General features: G+C 52.3%; 7 protein-coding genes across 7 annotated transcripts in view; 4 read left to right on the top strand and 3 right to left on the bottom strand.

Moving 5' to 3' along the window:
* The window catches only part of BU24DRAFT_153640 (uncharacterized protein), a 1,127-nt gene extending 791 nt beyond the window's left edge, over positions 1–336 (top strand). Inside the window, exon 1 of the mRNA XM_033521297.1 lies at positions 1–336. This exon is cut by the window's left edge and continues 791 nt beyond it. Within this exon, the coding sequence (XP_033385926.1) occupies positions 1–213 (213 nt within the window). The 3' untranslated portion in view covers positions 214–336.
* A 591-nt stretch (positions 337–927) lies between these two features.
* On the bottom strand, positions 928–5,359 carry BU24DRAFT_153645 (uncharacterized protein). Its single transcript, XM_033521298.1, has 5 exons — positions 4,273–5,359; positions 1,585–4,205; positions 1,403–1,534; positions 1,084–1,353; positions 928–1,024 (listed from the first exon to the last, which is right to left on the bottom strand). Exons 1-5 carry the CDS (start codon positions 5,165–5,167, stop codon positions 998–1,000), a joined length of 3,945 nt encoding a protein of 1,314 aa, XP_033385925.1. The 5' UTR covers positions 5,168–5,359; the 3' UTR covers positions 928–997.
* Positions 5,360–6,555: 1,196 nt separating this feature from the next.
* BU24DRAFT_153592 (uncharacterized protein) lies at positions 6,556–7,475 on the top strand. Its single transcript, XM_033521296.1, has one exon. It carries the CDS (start codon positions 6,759–6,761, stop codon positions 7,263–7,265), a length of 507 nt encoding a protein of 168 aa, XP_033385924.1. The 5' UTR covers positions 6,556–6,758; the 3' UTR covers positions 7,266–7,475.
* A 2,131-nt stretch (positions 7,476–9,606) lies between these two features.
* BU24DRAFT_388965 (uncharacterized protein) lies at positions 9,607–11,459 on the bottom strand (the record flags this gene model as incomplete). Its single annotated transcript, XM_033525025.1, has 4 exons — positions 9,607–10,396; positions 10,532–10,881; positions 10,934–11,338; positions 11,393–11,459. 4 exons carry the CDS (start codon positions 11,457–11,459, stop codon positions 9,683–9,685), a joined length of 1,536 nt encoding a protein of 511 aa, XP_033385923.1. The 3' UTR covers positions 9,607–9,682.
* Positions 11,460–11,752: 293 nt separating this feature from the next.
* BU24DRAFT_420617 (uncharacterized protein) lies at positions 11,753–14,497 on the top strand. The gene is made up of 3 exons (XM_033527520.1): positions 11,753–12,416; positions 12,467–13,965; positions 14,021–14,497. Exons 1-3 carry the CDS (start codon positions 11,996–11,998, stop codon positions 14,234–14,236), a joined length of 2,136 nt encoding a protein of 711 aa, XP_033385922.1. The 5' UTR covers positions 11,753–11,995; the 3' UTR covers positions 14,237–14,497.
* Positions 14,498–14,567: 70 nt separating this feature from the next.
* Positions 14,568–15,594, bottom strand: BU24DRAFT_420616 (uncharacterized protein). The gene is made up of 4 exons (XM_033527519.1): positions 15,194–15,594; positions 15,026–15,091; positions 14,846–14,911; positions 14,568–14,760 (listed from the first exon to the last, which is right to left on the bottom strand). Exons 1-4 carry the CDS (start codon positions 15,322–15,324, stop codon positions 14,718–14,720), a joined length of 306 nt encoding a protein of 101 aa, XP_033385921.1. The 5' UTR covers positions 15,325–15,594; the 3' UTR covers positions 14,568–14,717.
* A 1,009-nt stretch (positions 15,595–16,603) lies between these two features.
* Positions 16,604–18,045, top strand: BU24DRAFT_153390 (putative 14-3-3 family protein ArtA). The gene is made up of 5 exons (XM_033521295.1): positions 16,604–16,912; positions 16,970–17,276; positions 17,351–17,592; positions 17,650–17,720; positions 17,775–18,045. The coding sequence occupies exons 1-5, from the start codon at positions 16,852–16,854 to the stop codon at positions 17,898–17,900; spliced, it is 807 nt and encodes a 268-aa protein (XP_033385920.1). The 5' UTR covers positions 16,604–16,851; the 3' UTR covers positions 17,901–18,045.
* The last annotated feature ends 12 nt before the right edge of the window (positions 18,046–18,057 follow it).

Genomic DNA, 18,057 nt, shown 5'->3' with positions numbered 1-18,057 from the left:
TTCTTCTTCTTCTTCTTCTTCTTCTTCTTCTTCTTCTTCTTCTTCTTCTTCTTCTTCTTCTTCTTCTTCTTCTTCTTCTTCTTCTTCTTCTTCTCTGTCTTGCTCGCTCTCTTACTGCTGACTATCAAACGCACCCAGCTACTCGATGATCTATATAACAACGACGGAATGTTCGTGTACAGGTACACTTTTGGTAGGAAGTCAGTGGGATAGGATGGGTTGTAGGCGTATTAACATAGGACATGACTTACACATACCATGTGAAGCATGATTTGAGAACATTTGTTTCTTTCCACTCAGTACATAGTAGTCATGGTGGTCATGGTGGTCGTGGTAGTCGGAGAGAGAATAAACAAGAATATATGCCTTTCTTCATCTTGTTCAGTTTCAATGCCATGCATTCATTCGATGCGAGCGTGCGTGCGTGATTACAGGAAATTAAAAAAGACAACATCTAACCACGCGGGACAACAACGGCGACGTTGTCGCCCCTTTGCACACCCGGCAGCTAACAACTTCCTCCCAAGTCGGCCTCGAATCTGCATCGCCCCTCCCCCTGGGAATAAACACTAGGAGCTCACGTTCCAAGATTCAGGCCGTTACCAATGAAATAAAAAAAAGATATGAATAGATCCCTCGTTTCCCCCCCAATCCCAGAAATCCAGGTTCCATATTCCATCCCGCCACACCTCCAATGGCCACAACATGGAAAAGAATATGTGGCGCGTGCGCAGCAAAGGAGGGCAGACCCAACGCCAAGAGCAAAAACAGAAGCAAAAGGAAATGTATCGAAACGGGAAAATGAATCCGTCGCGTGTTTGTATGTAAATGGTCGATCCAAAAACCGTCTCAAATGATGCGCTTCATGGTGAGTACTAGGTTTTCAGCAATGGGGTATCTGCAAAAAGGTGCGTATATGAGTGTTCGCGTTCGTCTTCCAAATGAAACCGAAAAGCTCGCCGAGGATTGTCTATCCTTCATCCGGACATTGAGATCTTCAGCTACTATGCGAGCGAAGCAGGAGCTATGACGATCGTGATTAGCGTGAGGTTTCATGTTGTTAAGATCTTGCATGGTGCTTACCCTATCCACTGGATCTTGTTGATCGGCCGAGAGGAGCGATGGGCTCGCGGCCGCTGTATTGCCCCGCTCGGTGAAACCTCGAGCTTCAAGTTGGGGCCTCCTAGGAGTCGTCTTTGGGGTCGACGTAGATGGATTGCCCTTCATGTCTGAACTTGCCATGTGTTCCATGGAATGGCGTTGCTCATGCTCGTAGAGCGTGCCACCGAGGGTTGCGCAACGCAAGATGGTCTGGATAAGCTGGTTCTGCCTCAAGGGTTTTGATAGATAGTCCTGCATTCATTAGTTCCAGCATGTAGCACATCGAGTCGGATTCACTTACGTCCATCTGTGCCGCCAGACACTTCTCGCGATCACCCACCATGGCGTGAGCCGTCAATGCGATGACAGGAGTAGAGGGAAGGCACTGGTCGCGCTCCCATTCACGGATCTTCGCGGTAGCTTCGAATCCACCCTAGTTCGATGTTAGTAATTGGGCGGGAGTTGGCGTCAGATAGAACTTACCATGACAGGCATTTGGACATCCATGAGAACGACATCGTACCTCTTCTTCTGGATCTGCTCGTATGCTTCGAGACCGTTATTCGCGACGGTAACGGTGTGATGATACTTCTCCAAGATCCTGACGGCCAGTTTCTGGTTGACTGCGTTATCTTCTGCAAGAAGGATATTAAACGACTTGGAGTGGTCCGAGACAGAAGGAGCGGCTCGCCCATCGAGGGCTGGGATCAAAGCGTTGCCGAGATCGATTGGCAAGCATGGCGTAGTCATGTAGCTCGAGATACCATCCTCCAAGGCGGACTTCAAGCTGATGGATACTCTAGGAATGAGCATGACAAGAGGGATGTATTTGAAACGCTCTGCGACTCTGAGCTCCCTGGCAGTCCTGTCGTTATCGACAATCACGCAGTCAAATGGCATATCGGCAGTGCGCTTGGGGTCGATGGGCACGTCATCGAGATTTTTGACGACCATGGGTGAGATATCGAGTGCCTTGAGATGCTCCACCACTTGCTCAGAGAAGCCAGTGTGGCCTTGATCCACGAAAAGCACGGTGTGCTTGCTGTAGGGCGCAAGTGCAGGCTGGATAGCGGTCAAGTCTGGGTTTCCGAGGCGTACCCGGCAAGTGAAATAGAAAGTGCTGCCCTTGCCGTAGTCGGATTCGACCCACATCCGTCCTCCCATGAGTGTGACGAGACGTTTGGAAATCGACAATCCCAGACCGGTTCCACCGAACTTGCGGGTTGTAGAGCCATCGGCCTGTTGGAAGGTGTCGAAAATCAAGTTGAGCTTGTCTCCGTGGATGCCGATACCTGTGTCAGAGACGGCGAATTGGAACAGGTACTGTTCGGGACCAGACTCGCTCTGCTCCCTGCCCATGGAAATGGCCACCCTGACTTCTCCTAGTTCAGTGAACTTGATGGCGTTTCCAACCAAGTTGAGGATAATCTGTCGCAGTCTGAACGAGTCTCCTACGACATAATCGGGAACGGAGCTGTCGACCTCATATGCAAGGTTTAGTTTCCGCTCGTTGGCTCTGGAAGCCAGCGACTTCAAGGCGTTGAAAATAGTTCCTCGCAGGGAGAAAGGAATCTCCTCCATGACCATGCGGTTGGCTTCGATCTTCGAAATGTCGAGAATGTCGTCAATGATGGTCAAGAGCTGACCCGCCAAATTGTGGACAATGGTCAACATTTCGCGCTGAGGCTGCGTGAGATCGGTATCGAGCGTGAGTTGGGTCATGCCAATGATACCGTTCATGGGCGTTCGGATCTCGTGAGACATGTTGGCCAAGAACTCGGACTTGGTCTTGTTAGCCAATTCGGCAGCCTCTCTGGCTGCAGTGTTCCTCTGAATACTCTCCCGGAGACTGGCAACCATCTGGTTGATCTTCCTCTTCAACTCGTCCATTTCGCCGGAGGCTTCCACCGTGATCTGCGTGAACTTGCCCTCCATGGCCGCGTTTGTGATGTCGCCGAAGGCACGCACTTGGGATGTAAGATTCTGGGCCATGGTGTTGACGTCGGTAGTGATCTCCTTCCAACGACCATCGATGTCTTGCACATCGGCCTGTCCACCCATCTTGCCGTCCACACCGACATCACGTGCGACTCGCTTGACGGCAAGAGACCAGTCATCCAAACGGTCAACCATGTCGTTGATGGTGTCCTTCAGTAGACGGATCTCACCCTCGGCATCGACGTGGACACGCCTGCTCATGTCACCCTTGGCAATGGCTTGCGTGACTTCTGAGATACTTCGCACCTGGAGGGTGAGGTTCTGAGCCATAGTGTTGACATTGTCGGTTAGGTCTTTCCACTTGCCCTCCACGTTGTCGACTTGCGCCTGTCCCCCGAGGATTCCATCTGTGCCGACCTCACGGGCGACCTTGCTGACTTCCTGGGCAAAGGTGTTGAGTCGGTCCACCATGGTATTGATGGTGATCTTCAAGGACAAGATCTCTCCCTGGACTTCGGCCTTGACCTTGCGGCTAAGGTCACCCCTGGCGACAGCGGTTGTGACTTCTGCAATCTCTCGCACCTGAGTTGTGAGATTCATGGCCATACCGTTCACATTCTCGGTCAAATCTTTCCATGTGCCCTCGACTCCGTGCACCGTGGCCTGTCCTCCGAGCCTACCCTCCGATCCGACCTCTCTGGCAATCTTCGTCACCTCATGCGCGAACTGCTGGAGTTGGTCCACCATGAGATTGATCGTGTTCTTGAGCTCCAAAATCTCGCCCTTGCACTCTGCCTCGACCTTGCGTGTCAAATTTCCCTGGGCGACAGCCGTCGTGACCTGAGCGATATCTCTGACCTGCGTGGTAAGGTTTTGCGCCATGGCGTTGACGTTGACGGTCAGTTCGTTCCACATGCCCTTCAGGCCCTCGATTTCGGCCTGGCCTCCGAGTTTTCCCTCGGTGCCGACATCTCTGGCCACCTTGGTGACCTGTGTGGCGAAAGATCGCAGCTGGTCCACCATGGTATTGATGGTCTGTTGCAGCTGAAGGATCTCACCACGGGCGGGTCGCTCAATCTTCCTGCTGAGGTCGCCATGAGCGACAGCAGTTGTGACAACGGCGATTTCTCGCACTTGTTCGGTAAGGTTGTTGGCCATTACGTTGACTAGGTACGTTAGCGATTGTGAACCTGCGTGTGCTACTTGTTCCAGAGAGGACAAAGAGCAACTTACCACTGTCCGTCAGTTCTGCCCAGATACCATCAACACCAGGTAGGTTGGCTTGGCCTCCAAGTCTGCCCTCCGTGCCGACTTCCTTGGCCACATGCGTGACCTGACTAGCGAATTCCTGTAGTTGATCCACCATCTTGTTGATGGTGCGCTTGAAGTTCATGATTTCTGGGTCCATCTCCTTGGCGTGGATCAAGACCTTTTTGCTCAAATCTCCCATTGCGACGGCAGTGACGATGTTGCCTATCTCACGGAGGGCCTTCTGGAAAGCAAGATTGGCCTGTTGATGCTTACCCAACTCGCGCTTGAGGGCGCCAATGTCCTCGATTCCATGCTTGAAGGCGACGTTTTGGCTGCTCAATTGCTTGTTCACCTCGGCACTCAGGTTGTCGATGTGCTCGCGCTGATTCCGTATCTGGTCAGCCTGCTTGTTCACATGATCCCGGAGGTAGTTGAGCTGCTCCTCGGTGAGGGCAGCAGTGGGGGTTTCGTCGCCATTTGAGTCACGGCCGCTGGCGAGCCAATTTGTGACCCAACTGGCCTTGTCCTTGGAAGAGCCCCGTCGTGGGTGTGGGGAGTTGCCGTTGCGGGCGTTGGGGGCCGGGGCATAGAGGAATGGGGAATTTGTAGGTTCGCCTGGAGTGACTGGGAAGGTGTGGTGGTCGACGATGTTGGCCTTGGCTTCGAGATACTGGATGCGCGCAGTCAGAGAAGCGAGTTCACGCTCGAGGGCGGCCTTCTCGGGGGAGGAATCGGCGCCCGGGAGGGTTATGGTTTGGGATTTTGCGTGGGCGGCGACCTGGCCCGTGAAGGATGCATCGTGAGCGGGATCGTGAGCCTTTGCGAGATTGGAGATGGCGCTCGTTATGGCCTCGATGTAGGGTGTTTCCGAGGTCATCGCAGTGGTGTGCAAGCGGGTTGCTGGGTGGTGGTTGTCTAGATGCTCATGGGGGAGGTGGTTGACAGCCTCGACGGGCGGTGGCAGTTGTACGAATGGCTGGCAGGGTAGAGCGGAAAGGGGGAAGTGGGAGTGATGGTGTCGGAATGCGACGACGAAAGATTAGATGTAGGAGTGAAGAGTGATGCTAATATGAGGGGGGGGGAAGAGGGTATGAGAGAGAGAATGTACGGAGAGTATGTGCGTGGGAGAGAGTCGAGATGACTGAGATCGAAGGGGAGTAGAAACAAGTCCCCGCGTGAATGCAGAGAGGATAATAGGACGATGGTGGCCCAAGCGGCGGTGGTAATAGCAGCAGTAACTAGCGGAAGTAGTGGTTAGTGGTTAGTGGTGGTGAGGGTCAAGGTGGTCAATGGTGGTTAGTGAGGAAGGAGGGATGGGATGGGTGTGGGTGGACGGACTCGCTCTTTCTCTCGGAGGGGATGGGATGGGATGGGATATGATGGGCGCTATAGGGATTTGGATTCGGATGGCAGGTGCAGGTGGGAAATACAGGGTAAGTGCCCTCCTCACTTCGATTCTGCTCCTGCCCTCTTTCTACTGGCTGGCATTATCTACCTACCTAGGTGGTTTCTGACAAGGGCAGGCGGTACCCAAAGTTAAACTACACTTTACACTACGTGACTACCTACAGTGTACACTCTACAGTACACTCTACACACAGTAACTACTCCGTACAGTACACTGACTGACTACAGAGTACACCAATGCCACAGTTGCCTCGTCGGTCATTCAGTATTGCCTCCCTTCTCTTGACAAAAAGCACTACTCTATAACCCATAGTAACTGGGCAGGATTGGCACTACTATCATGCTGAAAAGAGGTGTCTATCCAGGCAATACCTAGGTTACAATTACTCCGTGGGTAACAACAAATGTTCAGATGGCCAGAACAGAGTACTCATTCACCCCATCGACCGATGTTGAATCCAGATCCTGAGTCTATTCCCTCGGCAGGATCATATGGAATTGTTGGATTTAGCGAGAGGCGAATCTGTGTTGTGATGTGTTTATGCTGGTCGAGATGGGAATAACCCTGAAGATATATTACTTGTACCTATTCCCTGGGTTCACCGTCTCGTCTCATCAGTGGTCGTATTCGTATATGGAGTCGATAACTAATTAAGTGAGTGGTGACAAGACAAGCGCAGTGCACAGTACAGTAACTAGACACGAGGTTTAAGAAAAGCAAGGAAGGCACGCTACAGTCGCTATGGCACACTACAGGCACTAGGGAAACGGCGGCAGGCAGGTGTGGCAGCCTCTAGTCTTACTGGTCTTAGCCCAAGAGGCGGACCCGGACCCCTTCTTTGACCTCTTGACCTCTTTTCTTTCGCTTTCAGTAATAACGATACACAACTACTCTCCAGAGTACACCGTACACTCTCCCTTTTCTTTCTTTTGCCCTTATGAATTACTCAGTCAGTCAGTCAACCACGTATTCTACCTATCCATACATCAGAAGTACTTGTTGTTCTGTTATGCCGAGTACAGACACCTTCTAAATCAAATGCTAGTCATGACCTAGTGGTATGGAGTGGTGGAGGGAGTGGCGTCGGTTGTCACTGGACTGGCAATGCTGGTACAGCCTGGTTACTGCTGGCACGCTGGCACCGCTGGGGGGCACTGGGACACTGGGTGGGCAGAGTGGGCAACTTTGCCATGCCATCATTGCCGGGTTTAGTGCTCACTGCTCGCTACTCACTGGCAACTGCTCACTGGCAACTGCTCACTGGCAACTGCTCACCCATCGTCCCATCTCATTGACCGCCTCACATTCTCCAGTACTCGGTATACATATCGAACAACGTTTATCCGCAAACAGAAAGGTAGATCATCCGCGGCTTAACCAGCAATCATCAATTATCACTGTAAACCCTTTCTTTCCCAGTCAGGCGGCGCTGCGTTGTCCAGCGCTCTGGCATGCCGGATACATACCAACACCCTCTTTGCCTCTATTATTCTACAAGTCTCCGCCATCATTGCCACCATCGCCACACTATTTGAACAACCTTACAAATGCCCCCTGCCTTCTCTGATCATGGGTAGACCCTGGTCTCCCATCCCCAATTCCCATCTGTCTTTTCCTGCCTTTTCCCGTCCTGGCTTGTCTTGTCCTTTCTTGTCCATCTTGTAACTTCAACTTCCCCACTACGACTACAACCGCCGCCATACCAACACGACACCGTCCCAGCACCGTCCATCCACGATGCTATTTCTATAACATACTCGGCATCTACTCCTTTTATATTATTTTATATCCTCTCACTAATTATTGCACTTCTACAAGCCGAGGAACATCTCTGCACCGAACCCTAACAACAATTCTTCATTTCTTCCCCTTGCCCCACCTATCAGTAGCCCTACAAGACGAGCAACGTTGAACGCTCATTGTGATACAACACTACACAGTATACAGCACATGCACTCATCTACAGCACCGATCGATCAATCAATCGAAAACAACGAGAAGACGAAAAGCCATTACCAAGCCGCGTCTACTCCCTCTCCCCCTTTGATCACCACAACGGTCTCTGCGCCTGTCTCTCCCCGCCTGATGTCATTCCCAAACAGGTACTCCGTACTCACTGCTCCGTACTTCCCCTTTAACTTAACACCAATATCCCCCCTCTCTCATTCTGAAGAAAGTCAAATAATGGAAACAAGCCACCGACGTAATTCTCGTCAGTCGTAACACGCATCATCTCATTCGCGTCCCACGACACCACAGCGAAACGGTCAAACGAGATGAAATCTACAGCCGAGCGCCTCTGTGGAAATTTAGATGGACACTGATTCGCTGCTGCTACAACCATTCGAAGATGTCACTTCACTCCCCGCCGTACACAGAAACACACACATATCCATCATAGATTTCTTGACATGTGCGCCTTCACGATTTCAATATCTTGTTCATTTTCATTTTCCCTTTGTCTATGTCTGGCTGCTGTGGCTTGTCGCTGGGACCGGGCGGGCGCGTGCCTGGGACTAGGGCCAAGTAGAGCAATGCTGGGCTGGCACCGGCCCGCGTGCTGCCTCTCTCCTCCTCTTGCTTTGGGTTTGGGTTAAGGGGGAGGCGAATTTCTGGTTCCCCCTCCCCTCATGCTACATCCGACCGGCCGTCGTCGCCACCGTCTGTCGCCGACGCCGCTGTCGGCATGTTGGAAATACATAACCTACTTAGGTAGATACTTGGATGTAGATAAATATACTCGGGGCAGAAGAATAGAAGAATAAACATCACGATCAAGTAACACAGTAATACGGAGTACTTACAACAACTCCCCCACGGTTCAGGTATTCCTCTCTCCTCAGCACCTTGTTCCCACACCGACCAATCACACGCCGCCGGTATAACCCAGCGGCGGGGATCGGCCACGTGAGGCCCGGCCGTATACACCGTGTTGCGAGTTCGACCTTCCACAGGTGATAGTTACATGATATGGGGGATGTGAAACTGTGCGACGGACGGGTCGGGGAGGACGGGTGGAGTGGTGTTTTGTGCTACGTTTTGGGATGGGGGTTTGCTGGGTGTGTGCTCCTATGAATATCGAAGTACGAAGGACCTCAAAATATGTCACTGATAGAGCTACTTTATATCACGATAAAAGTCACCAACGACGCATTTTCCTCATGTTTAATGCCATACACTCATTTCTCTTGTTTATATAACATCGCTACTGTCTATAAAAATTAATATAGGACTAAATGCAAACATACATACTTGAATACATCTATTACAAGTGCACATAGGCAACGGAGTATGTACACCCAAATTACCGTCAGATCGACATAGATATCAATGATCCACCACTCCTTTATCCCCAAACTCTCACATCCATGCATTAGAAAAAAATGAAAGGACTTGTCAGGAAACCGTAGTTGCATGACGATCTAATCCCCATCTCACATTCATACACAGCGGGAAAAAAGACACCAAAAGACGAGCAGCGAGAACACAAACGACGTCACACACGCCCCCCGACCCAACACCGCGGACCCAAACGTCGCTGTCAAATATCGTCTCCAGCGTTCACCCCTGAACAAATTTAAGAAAAGCACGTTGCGAAGAAAACAAACCAAATAAAATAGAATACTAATTTCCGACCGCCGGGTCCTCAAACGCCCTGGGGTCATCCTAGTTGCTGTTGTCGCGAGGAAAGGTTTGGGCAGGGTTGGCTGGACTGGGAATTATTTATGTTTGTGCTGGGTGGGGGGATTGTTATAGGGCTTATATTGATACAATGCTTGGAATGGGTGATTGTGCTCCATGTATGGGAATGCTTTCAAGGAGATGCAGTTACGTAGAGGTGTAGATGTATATGTTCGAACCTACGTGATTCTGAAAACGGGTTCATGACCAACATACTTCTTCTTCGTATAGTAGTAATGGTATAATTATATATTTTGATTTTGTTCCTCTCTTCTATCTATATACTCATAACTCCTTTTCCAATCACCGTATCTTCTTCGCATGCGCAACCAGATTCTCAATCACGCTCTCAAACGCCTCCTTATCCCCCAGCGCGCTCTCCATCCTCTTCTGCCAGTACTCAAACACCTCGTTGGCCCGCTCCGTCAGCTCCTGCAGCCTCTTGACGTGCGCGCGCAGCTCCTCGTCCGTGAAGTTGCCCAGCGCGGCGTCCGTCGTCGCGCACAGCATGGTCGTCGACGAGATGTCGAGTTGCGGCGGGGGCGGCGGGCCCTTGCGCCGTCGTTCCGATTTCGACGCCGACGAGTCTATCGACGCGGAGGATGCGTTTTCCTTCTTCACGCGGTTGAGCGCCGCGCCGCCGCTGCTGTTCCGGCCCTCCGTGGAGGGTCTCGGCGATTTCTCGCCGGCGATGTGGATGGAGGGGAGGATGAGTTTCTTTTGCTTGGAGGCGGGCAGGATTTCGTCGAGGTCGACTGGCACGCCGAGAGAGACCAGGAACAGCCGGCGGATCCGTGAGCGAACCCAGTCGGGTGGTTGGAGCGGCGGTGGGGCTACTAGTTGCGACCATAGTGAATGGCTGCGCTCGGATAGGAATATCGATCGCGTGGCGTCCGACGATGCGGTTGTTGATATGCTGGGGATTTCCGTCATCGAAGGGTACATTCCGTCCAGGTATGGTTGCGATGCCCGGATCACATCGTCTAGTGTTGTGAGGTTTTCGAAGTCCAGAACGGGCTGTTTATTTTGCATGATTGGCACACGTCAGTCTACGCTCTGTTCACATGGGAGGTGCACGCTTGGAACGGTTGTCTTGCTTGTTGCAGTAATGCGAGCTGTGCTTGCGTTGGATTTGTATGAATGTCGACTTACAGGACCTAGGGGAGGGGCTGGGGTAGGAGTTGGTTCTGGGGGTTTAACAAATGATGGCTCTGGTGGTTGTTCCTCGCCCTGAAACCCATCGTCAAAATCCCCAAAATCGTCACCCTCTCCGCCTTCCTCGAAATCATCGAAATCGTCTCCGAAATCATCTCCAAACCCGTCATCGTCTCCATCTCCGTCTCCGTCGTCGTCGCCGCCCTCCGCCGCCTCCGCCTCTGCGCCGGTAGATATCTGTGGTTGACTTTGGAGCTCAGGTGCAGAGCCGTGCGACTCGTCGAGGTCGTCTTCGCCTTCGGGTTCGCGATTTAAGGAAGACCTATCAAGCGAGGCAGTTGGTGACCCTTGTCCCGTCAATGGTACGTAGGGGAGCACTAAGAGACCGCCCTTACGTACCTGATGAGTTGCGCTGAGGAGGCTCGGGCGCTTTCACAATAACGTCGGGCTCGGCATCTGCCAGCCGTAATTGATGTGCATGTGTACCTGGTACATCGCCGTAGGAAGGTGACGACGGGTCGATCTTCTCAACGACTGTCTTTGGTATTGGGGTGCCACCAGGTGTCAGTGGGCGGTCGCTGACACTGACCCTCGAGGTGCTTCGACTTCGAGAGCCCTCTGGAACTACCTCAACTTCGTCGGGGACAGCGTCCTGGATGCGCTTGTTGTAAGCTTCGGTGCCGGGAACTTCGCCGTGTGCAGGCTCGTCATCCACTCTCTCGACACGAGTGGTCGGAATCGGGGACGCTGGTGCGTTGCGACCTTCAGATGCGTCCGAGAAGTGCTCCTCGCCGCCGGATGATTCTGGAGAGTTGTCAATCACGGTGATCTAGCTGATAGAGTGCTTGTGGGCCAAACCGATGTCCTTAGTACCAGAGTCTTGGAGCTCGACGCTCTTCCGGGGCGGAGCAAGTTCGCCGGCCATGGCGTCGGCCGATGAATGATATTGGTTATGTAGGTGACTGAAACTCGGATATGTGCTCAAATTATAATCAAAAACACTGAAAAGGGTATAGAATGACTATTTGCAAGGCGTTTGAAAGGCGTAGGAAAGAGAATTCGTGGTAGAATGTAGATAGAAGTGAAGCGCTGTCGTTAACCAGGAGCTGAGGGGTCTGGGCTGTTCCAGAGTCGCGGAGCAAGGAGGAAGTATTCACCGTACTTAGCGTGAGATTGCTTGCTTGGCAATTCGAGCTAAAGCTGCTGCAACAACGCGCGCGTTGTGATTGTGAAAGCTACTTGAGGAACACCGTTCTACAAATTGGCCTTGCCCTTCGTCGACCTACCTTCATTCACGACTGCACCGGAGTCTTCTGTACACAGTATAGTTGCTGACTCTCCTTTGGCGCACGGCCCCGTCAACTTCCCCTGCCTGCCTAGGGCACAATAATTCCTCTGCTTCCGATACATTTGCGACGAGCAACCAACACAACATCGAAGACCACGCGCTCAATTGTCACCATGGCTTTCAACTTCGGTACTAACAGTAGTAGCGGTACGAATAATAAGCCTCTATTTGGCGCAGTCAATACGTCCGGATCATCGCCATTTGGGAGTGCAAGCAACACCACCGCCAATGCGACCTCTAGTGCTGCCGGCACAACATCTCTCTTTGGCAGTGCTGGGTCTACCGGTGGATCAAATCTCTTTGGCGGAGCAGCAGCATCGTCTTCGACTACACCGGCTGCCAATAAACCCAGCATTTTCGGCTCAGCCCAACCTGGCGGTGCACCATCGTCCAGCCCTTTCACACTGAACAACAACAATGCAGGCGCGAGCGCTGCCGGGAATGCTCCAAAGCCTAACATATTTGGAGGAGGATCAGGTCTAGGTGGAACACCCACCGGCTCAGCTCCACCATCCTTCAGCTTTGGAGGTGCAGGTAAATTCTCTATACCCTCCAGTGTTGCGATGAAAGACTAAATTCTGTAGCCGCTACACCAGCACCAAACAAAACTGCTCTACCTTTCAATTCGACTACACCCGCTGGTAATCCACCCGGAACAAGCTTATTTGGAGGACAGAATGCTGCGCCTGGCGCAGGCAGCCAACCGGCTTCGAATCTCTTTGCATCGAAGCCAGCAACTACCTCAGCTGCCCCGGCTTCCGCTCTATTCGGCAGTACACCAGGAAGCACCACCCCAGCTGCCCCGGCTTCTAGTCTATTTGGCAACAAAACAGCAACCACTACCCCAGCTGCCCCGGCATCCAGTCTATTCGGCAATGCCGCAGCAAGCAACACCCCAGCTGCTAAGCCTCTGGGTAGTACGCCTGGTGGTGGAATGTTCTCAAATCTAGGTGGAAACAAGACGACACCCGCGGATGCGAACAAGAGCACAGCTCTCACCTCACAGGCGCCAGCAAGCTCGGGTTTCAGTTTCCCAAGTCTCGGATCTGGTGCTGCTACACCTGCAGCACCCTCGTCACAAGCGGCCGCTACGCCTTCTTTGTTTGGCTCAACGCCATCAGCAACCCCAGCAAGCAAGCCGCTAACATTGTCTCTTGGAGGAACACCAGCTTCATCACAGCCTGCAGGAGCGACTGCAGCATCTACGGGAGCTGCGTCATCTGCGGCGCCAGCAACTGCTGGATCGACTGGCGGTGGCTTCAGTTTCATGAAACCCGGTGCATCATCTGCCGCGTCTCCTGCCGCCACTACCACGACTGCCGGTGCAACTACGACTGCCACGTCTGGGTCTTCTCCATTCCCCTCCCTAGGAGGTCTAGGAGGCGCCGGAGGAAGCAGTGCTGCACCTGCACCTGCGGCCTCTGGTGCGACTAGCGGTACCTCGCTCTTCTCAAAGCCGGCGGCGACAGCCTCGACACAACCAGCCGCTTCCTCAGCAACTGCTGCAGGCAAACCCAGTACTACTGCGCCCGCTGCAAGTGCACTCGGAGGCGATGCAGCAAAGAGTGGACTGGGTGCTTCAACCACAGGACCGACACCCTCCACCCAGTCGCGCCTGAAGAACAAGTCTATGGACGAGATCATCACGCGATGGGCCGCCGATCTTTCCAAGTATCAAAAGGAGTTCCAATCCCAGGCTGAGCAGATCTCTGTTTGGGATCGAGCCTTGGTTGACAATGCCGATAAGGTGAAGAAGCTTTTCAACAAGACATGGCAGGCAGATCACGATTCTCAGGAGGTGGAGAGGCAACTGAGGATGATGGAGGAGAACCAACAAGAGCTGGATACCTACCTCGATCGATATGAGAAGGAAGTCGATAATCTGTTGAAGATGCATGGTGTAGGCGGCCAGGGCCGATCTGATGGCCTGCGAGGACCTGACCAGGAGCGAGAGAGGACCTACAAGCTGGCTGAGAAATTGCAAGACAAGCTCAATGAGCTGAACAAGGATCTCACCGAGATGATCAGCGAGATCAACACCACTTCACAGACTCTGAGCAAGACCGGCAAGCCTGATGACCCAGTAAGTCGATTAGTCTATAGGCGGCGTGTAACGTAGAGTGCTAACATATATACAGCTTACAAAGGTCGTCCGCGTTCTCAACTCACAGCTTTCCCAGCTCCAACTCATCGATGCTGGAGCCACTCAATTGCAGGAGAAGATCACAAGGGCACAGAAGGAGTCTCAGCGTGCTGGTGCCAACGGTTGGAATGGCCTGGGCACGAATCCCTCGGACGACTTCATGAGGAGCTTCCGGGGCGGCAGAGGCGATCGGTTTGGTGGTGTCTCGTAAGGCGTCAGCTGTCTAGTGCGTGTGCACAATCGACCCAGGAGTCCCAACGTAATATTCGAAGGTTAATGAATGAGCGAGGGATGTTGGCTAGCTCTTTCGATGAGGAAGATTTGGCAAGGTATATTTTGATTTCTGTACAATAGCATGGGAAGGCTGGATAAAATGTGGGATACCGTAGTTCATCAAATCAACACAAAGAAGCATCGGACGTCGGTTCGAAATGCATCATTTTCATTAGCATGTGTGGAGCAAATTTGGGACTGCTTGTCATGTTCCTTGAGCTAGATCTTTATATTCTCTCTAGCTGCTGAATGCCTATTTCATGGGTAGAGATTTGGATGTTTTTTTTTCCCGAGATGGTGTACAAAAAAGCTGTCTGATACAAGTCGATGCAAACGCAAATCACGGGGTCCACCGTTCCAACGGGGCTACGCTTTCATTTCGTACGTTTATTAAGGTGGGGGGAGGGGGAGGTTGGCATTTAGTTGTGCTCGCCGCCGGATCGCTCCTTGGTGACATCGTCACTGTAATAAGAGAGTGTTGTCAGCTTTTTGATGTAACTTTTTTTTGCATGGCCGAGCTCGGCCGTTCGGCGGTGGTCTGACGTACATGTGCTTCTCGAGCTCATCGATGTGCTGCCTCTGCTGCTTGAGCTTCTCCTTGATTGCCAAAAGCCTGCAGACATTATCGTCAGTATCCTTACACTCGATCGTTTATTGCAACCCCCTCAAGATCCTCGGCAAGGCGAAGATGGTGGTGGGGATTGCTTTGGAGGGAGAAGAAACGTACTTGGCGCGCTCTTCCTGCCTGATGTACATCTCCTCGTTGGCAGCTTCGCGCTTGGTGAAGGCGTCACTGTCGATGGTGTGTTAGCAGCTGCAGCAGAGCATAAAGGAATAAGCAGCCAAATGAACCCATGGGATTGGCGTGGCCGAGGGAAAAAGAAAGAGAACTCACCCAGAGCGGATTCCGCCCGCCCGCGAAGCACCGGAGCCAGTGTCTCCGCCGGTCATGACGCGGGCAGTGGTGGAGAGGAGGCGCTTGGAGGCCAATGGGCGGGCAGCCTTGATGATGGATGTGCGATACATGGTGGTTTGGTGTGCAATTGGGATGATGGTTGGGGGAGGGGGGAGGTAATGGAATGAGGAGGGAAGCTTAATGTGACCGAGACTACTGTGAGGTGGAGCAAAAGCTGGGCTTATAGGTTTATACTGCTTTCGACGGTTTGCAGGTGAGGTGATCGCACAGGCCACACGTCATAACCGGAGGGTCATGTGATGGTATATGTGTGTCGGAAAAGGACTGTTCACCCGACCGAGATTGGTACTGCTCTTTCTCGTGCAGTAAGTAGTGGTAATGGTAGGAGTGAAGAATTGATGTGGTTTGATTCATTTTGATTTATTCAATTGTTATCAGTTCATGCCCAGTCAGGCGATGCTGGTTTTGTTGTTGACCTTGATAGCAGCTCCCCTAGGTACATTGCACGCCTACCAAAGTGCGAGAGCCACCAAGTAACTACACTAATAATGAGGGGTTATCACATAAGAGGTACCTACCTTAAGTACCTGTTTAAAGAGGTTGAGCCAAACAAAGACCCTTTGAACAATGATTGTAAGGAAAGTGACAATGGAGAAGGTCCCCTAACGAATTTATCAGATCATGTGGCCCATCTTTGAAGTACTTTTCCTTTTCATGTTTGCATTCCCGCACGCTGACCGAGAGGAGAAAAGCACCTAAGATACTTGCTAGTACCAACGGGCGACGGGGTAGATCTTCCAATAATCGAGCTATAATAGTATTGCCTGGCTGAGGAGAGGAGAGACGCAGCTCAAACATTGAACGAACCAGGTTACCTATAAGTATTCCAGGTAATCCGTAGATTAATGCCTGAATTTTTAGTAACAAGGCCACCCCGAGAAAGACAGGGTAGCAAAAGCATAAGATGCCTGAGTGAATGAGAGCGTAGAGTCCTGGAGAGTCCAGAGTCCAGAGAGGTCTAGAGGGAGACAAGAGGGAGAGAGGCAGAGCCAGTGAGGCAAAGGCAGGAGCCGTGGACCGTGCCAAGCCGCCCACTCCCACTCCCACCTTCACAGATGGGCTTCTCTCTTCCCACCGCATTCAACACACTCTCAACTCTCTTCCTCTCCCTCTCCCATCATCCCCCCCAATACACAAATCCCACCATCAACCACCAAACAATCCGACTTCGCTAAGTTGCTTAACTAGCACATCTCTTTTCACTCTATTCAACTTCCCGTTTCCTGAAGTAAGTCCCCACCACTACTCGACAAGTCGCTCTCCCTATTGGGGTTTCGTCATTCCCTATCCCACCCCCTCAAAACCCGCTCGCTCGCTCGCCTGGTCAACATTGCGTCTTCTTCGATCCCCCGCGATAATCTATTCGACTCTACCGTTGGAAAGAGTCGTCTGGGGCCATAAGATCCGACCGAGAACATTGGGGTTGCAGAACTGCCCACTACACCTGCCCGCGACCGCTCCATTGGCGTGCGCAGCGCCCCGCACAACACACCAACAGAGCTTGCGTTCCATACTCTTCGCGCGCTTCACGTTTCTTATCTTACTAACACGCTCTCTCATCAGATTTCCACATCACAATGGGTTACGAAGACTCAGTTTACCTGGCCAAGTTGGCCGAGCAGGCCGAACGTTACGAGGGTAAGCGCGCTAGCAACTGCTCCAGGTGATTCGGGCTTCAGCTAATCGGCCGCATAGAAATGGTCGAGAACATGAAGGCCGTTGCCTCTGCCGACCAGGAGCTTTCCGTCGAGGAGCGAAATCTCCTTTCCGTTGCCTACAAGAACGTCATCGGTGCTCGCCGCGCGTCCTGGAGGATCGTCACATCCATTGAGCAGAAGGAGGAGTCCAAGGGCAATGAGACCCAGGTTGGCCTCATCAAGGAGTACCGCCAGAAGATCGAGGCAGAGCTTGCCAAGATCTGCGAAGACATCCTCGAGTGCTTGGACGGACATTTGATCCCTTCTGCTGAGAGCGGCGAGTCCAAGGTGTTCTACCACAAGATGTAAGTTTCATCCCACACTCCCCTGGATTTGTTCGGTTCAAAGATCGTGGGCTAACCACTCAAATCCTCGACAGGAAGGGTGACTACCACCGTTACTTGGCTGAGTTCGCCATTGGCGACAAGCGCAAGACCTCCGCCGACAAGTCTCTCGAGGCCTACAAGGCTGCCACTGAGGTTGCCACCACAAGTTTGGCCCCTACCCACCCCATCCGCCTCGGTCTTGCCCTGAACTTCTCGGTCTTCTACTACGAGATCTTGAACTCCCCAGACCAGGCTTGCCAGTTGGCCAAGCAGGCTTTTGACGATGCCATTGCCGGTATGTAGAAATATCCGATAGGAACAACCCGGGTAAATTTACTAACGAACGTTTTAGAGTTGGACACCCTCTCTGAGGAGAGCTACAAGGACTCCACTCTCATCATGCAGCTCCTCAGGGACAACCTTGTAAGTTGAATGAGAAATGGACATATACAACAGTTTGACTAACTCACAACACAGACTCTCTGGACTTCCTCCGAGGCCGAGACCTCCAACGAGCCCGCTGCCGCTGCTGAGCCCGCCACAGAGGCCCCCAAGGCCGAAGAGGCACCCGCTGCTGCCCCCGCCGAAGAGACCAAGGCTTAATTTTCCAGCGTTCTCTTTGGTGACCAAAAAAATGAATGGGGTTTACGGGTCGGTGCATTTGGGACGGGTTAATCCATGACGCCTGATCGATGGTTCCCGCGGCCATGGAGGGTGAAGGGTGCTAAGGAATATGGTTCATTAGACTCCGAAATTCTCA

Source organism: Aaosphaeria arxii, assembly GCF_010015735.1.
Source record: "Aaosphaeria arxii CBS 175.79 unplaced genomic scaffold BU24scaffold_3, whole genome shotgun sequence".
Lineage (NCBI taxonomy): Eukaryota > Fungi > Ascomycota > Dothideomycetes > Pleosporales > Aaosphaeria > Aaosphaeria arxii.
Note: the sequence above shows the minus strand (reverse complement) of the source record. Positions and strands in the feature narration are given on the sequence as shown.

What these genes read in the sequence shown, in the direction of transcription:
- BU24DRAFT_153390 (XM_033521295.1), top strand. Translation starts at nt 16,852, where the DNA reads ATGGGTTACGAAGACTCAGTTTACCTGGCCAAGTTGGCCGAGCAGGCC. An exon ending in TTTTGACGATGCCATTGCCG is followed by an intron (nt 17,593 to 17,649) that starts GTATGTAGAAAT and finishes CGAACGTTTTAG; the next exon opens with AGTTGGACACCCTCTCTGAG. An exon ending in AGCTCCTCAGGGACAACCTT is followed by an intron (nt 17,721 to 17,774) that starts GTAAGTTGAATG and finishes CTCACAACACAG; the next exon opens with ACTCTCTGGACTTCCTCCGA.
- BU24DRAFT_153645 (XM_033521298.1), bottom strand. Translation starts at nt 5,167, where the DNA reads ATGACCTCGGAAACACCCTACATCGAGGCCATAACGAGCGCCATCTCC. An exon ending in GGCAGAACTGACGGACAGTG is followed by an intron (nt 4,206 to 4,272) that starts GTAAGTTGCTCT and finishes TAACGTACCTAG; the next exon opens with TCAACGTAATGGCCAACAAC. An exon ending in ATGTCCAAATGCCTGTCATG is followed by an intron (nt 1,535 to 1,584) that starts GTAAGTTCTATC and finishes ACATCGAACTAG; the next exon opens with GGTGGATTCGAAGCTACCGC.
- BU24DRAFT_153592 (XM_033521296.1), top strand. Translation starts at nt 6,759, where the DNA reads ATGGAGTGGTGGAGGGAGTGGCGTCGGTTGTCACTGGACTGGCAATGC.
- BU24DRAFT_420616 (XM_033527519.1), bottom strand. Translation starts at nt 15,324, where the DNA reads ATGTATCGCACATCCATCATCAAGGCTGCCCGCCCATTGGCCTCCAAG. An exon ending in AGGCAGGAAGAGCGCGCCAA is followed by an intron (nt 14,912 to 15,025) that starts GTACGTTTCTTC and finishes TAATGTCTGCAG; the next exon opens with GCTTTTGGCAATCAAGGAGA. An exon ending in GATGAGCTCGAGAAGCACAT is followed by an intron (nt 14,761 to 14,845) that starts GTACGTCAGACC and finishes CTCTTATTACAG; the next exon opens with TGACGATGTCACCAAGGAGC.
- BU24DRAFT_420617 (XM_033527520.1), top strand. Translation starts at nt 11,996, where the DNA reads ATGGCTTTCAACTTCGGTACTAACAGTAGTAGCGGTACGAATAATAAG. An exon ending in CTTCAGCTTTGGAGGTGCAG is followed by an intron (nt 12,417 to 12,466) that starts GTAAATTCTCTA and finishes TAAATTCTGTAG; the next exon opens with CCGCTACACCAGCACCAAAC. An exon ending in CCGGCAAGCCTGATGACCCA is followed by an intron (nt 13,966 to 14,020) that starts GTAAGTCGATTA and finishes ACATATATACAG; the next exon opens with CTTACAAAGGTCGTCCGCGT.